General features: G+C 42.1%; 1 protein-coding gene across 1 annotated transcript; it reads right to left on the bottom strand.

Annotated features, from left to right (window-relative positions):
- Positions 1-330: 330 nt before the first annotated feature.
- On the bottom strand, positions 331-2,115 carry FAM209A (family with sequence similarity 209 member A; the record flags this gene model as incomplete). The annotated part of the gene is made up of 2 exons (XM_012558495.2): positions 331-1,135; positions 2,050-2,115. Coding segments are annotated over 2 exons (330 nt in total), but the record flags the coding sequence as incomplete, so codon positions are not given.

The following is a 2,115-nucleotide window of genomic DNA, read 5'->3' on the forward strand; positions in this document are numbered from 1 at the left end:
CCCACAGCTAACTTCTCCTCCAGGCCTATCCCTGCATCACCTGCTAAACGAGTGGCTTGGCTGAACTAGATCCCTGGTCCTCAGAGCAGGCCCTGGGAGGGTGGCCCGAGGCTCAGCACGCCGACTCAATAGCCTTGAGCGGCGTACATTTCCATTAGGCATACTGACAAGCCAAAATGTTCATATTTTAGTAAGTTATTATAAAGAACATTCCCATCAACTGGTTTGGGAACCCCTGGTTAGCTCACCTGCATCCAAAATTCCAATTACATTGAAATAGGAATTGTTTCTCCATTTTTCTCAATCCAATTAGATGTGTGTGTAACTGCTAAAAAGTCAAGCCATGGAATCCATGAGGTGGAATGAATGGACGTTTCTACTGGTGAAAGAATCGAATGAGTTCAAGAGTTCCCCCGAAACCATCTGATTTTATCGTTTAATCCTGTAATTAAAGTTGTCTTTTGTAATGCAGTAAGTCGTAAGGATAAAAACCAACTCATTTTGTACAAATAAGTACTATAAGAAGAAATCAAGGGTTTCAATAAAGATGATATCCCCACTTTCCCAAGCCTTATCATCCTACTTGGGCCGCTGCACCGTGGTCAAGAATGGTATCATCATAAGCTCCTATGTAGTTTTCCACACGCTTCTGACCACCCGAAGACCTAGCAGAAGGAAGAAAGACAGAAACAAAACAAAAACTACGAAGGTTACTGGTCTCACGTTCATTTTTAATTCTATTAGAAAGAAACAAGGGAAAAAAAGGAAGGTCTCAAAGGAGGGAATTCTTTTTCTTCAGAATCATTTTATTAGTTTGTATACTGTTTGTCCACACTCAACTCTTCTCTTCTCCTCGGACACACAAATGCGTTCAGTCGGACTCTTCTTCTCCCCATATTTCATATATGGTAACATTATTGTCTGGATCTGCAGGCAGGCCTGCGCGTTGAAGCCTGAGGTTACTGCTAGTTGCCACAGCAACTTTAAGACTCCGCACCTTGGACACAAATTTCACAAGGTCCATCTCGAGTTGGGTTAAGGTAGAGAACGCATAGTCTTTGTTTGGGGGAGCATTTTGATTTTTCTTTAGTGGAGAGCGAAATGAACAGCCTCGAAGGCTGGGAAGATTGTGATCCTGTCAAGAAAGATATTCAGGGTGAGTGACACCATTGACTTTGCCAGTTTTGACAGTTCATAGTGTGGGTTTGTCTAAGAGAAGATGCCTTTGGCATTGCTCAGTGATTGGCAAACTATGGGCAAATCCGGACCACCACCTATTTTTGTAAATAAAGTTTTATTGGAACACAGCTGTGCTCATTTGTTTACATATTGTCGATAGCTGCTTTCATGTTATAATGGCAGAGCTGAGTGCCTGTAACAGACTGCATGGCTTACAAAGCTAAAAAGATTTACTATCTGGCTCTTTTACAGAAGAATTCTGCCACCTCCTGCTCCACTCAGTGTGGGGACAGTACTGAGATGTCCCGAGAATATGCTGCCATATTATTCACCCTTCCCCCCTCTAACTGAAAGGGTTCTTTAGCCTCTTTGGGGACAAGATGCTATTTTAAACCTTTATCCCTTTACTATAGGTTTCACATTTCCCTTATTTGGATAAATGATTCTATTTCCATTTAGTTCACACCTTGTGATAGGTCAAATGCTAGGGAAGTTAAAAAATCAGGGGCAGTGAACCTGGCTTTGTGAATAATTTTGAGCTGAAATACATCAAGGTCTTGAATTCATTCTCAGTTCGAAAGAACTCACTTAACAGATATATAATGAGCCAAGGTCTTATTTGCCCAATGAACAGAAGGCTGTCTGCAACCCCTCATCCCAACCTCTCTGTGGATTTGGGGATTACTGTCTTCACTACAGAAACATCAGAAAATGAACTTGCCAACTTTCCCCAGGGCCTTGAGATAGTACTTTCCATCCAAATCCATTATATTTAACAGTCCTGCCTATACTGACTCGGAAGATCCGTTTCTTCGAGCCTGGGATGTCCGACCCTGAATCAATGGGGTGTAAGAAAGGCATCGTCCTTACCTTACTCTTCTCACTATCTCCTCGAAACTTCAGGATCACATACAGCACAACAACAAAAAAGAGCCA

The sequence above is a fragment of the Trichechus manatus genome, unplaced genomic scaffold (assembly GCF_000243295.1).
Source record: "Trichechus manatus latirostris isolate Lorelei unplaced genomic scaffold, TriManLat1.0 scaffold00008, whole genome shotgun sequence".
Taxonomy (NCBI): domain Eukaryota; kingdom Metazoa; phylum Chordata; class Mammalia; order Sirenia; family Trichechidae; genus Trichechus; species Trichechus manatus.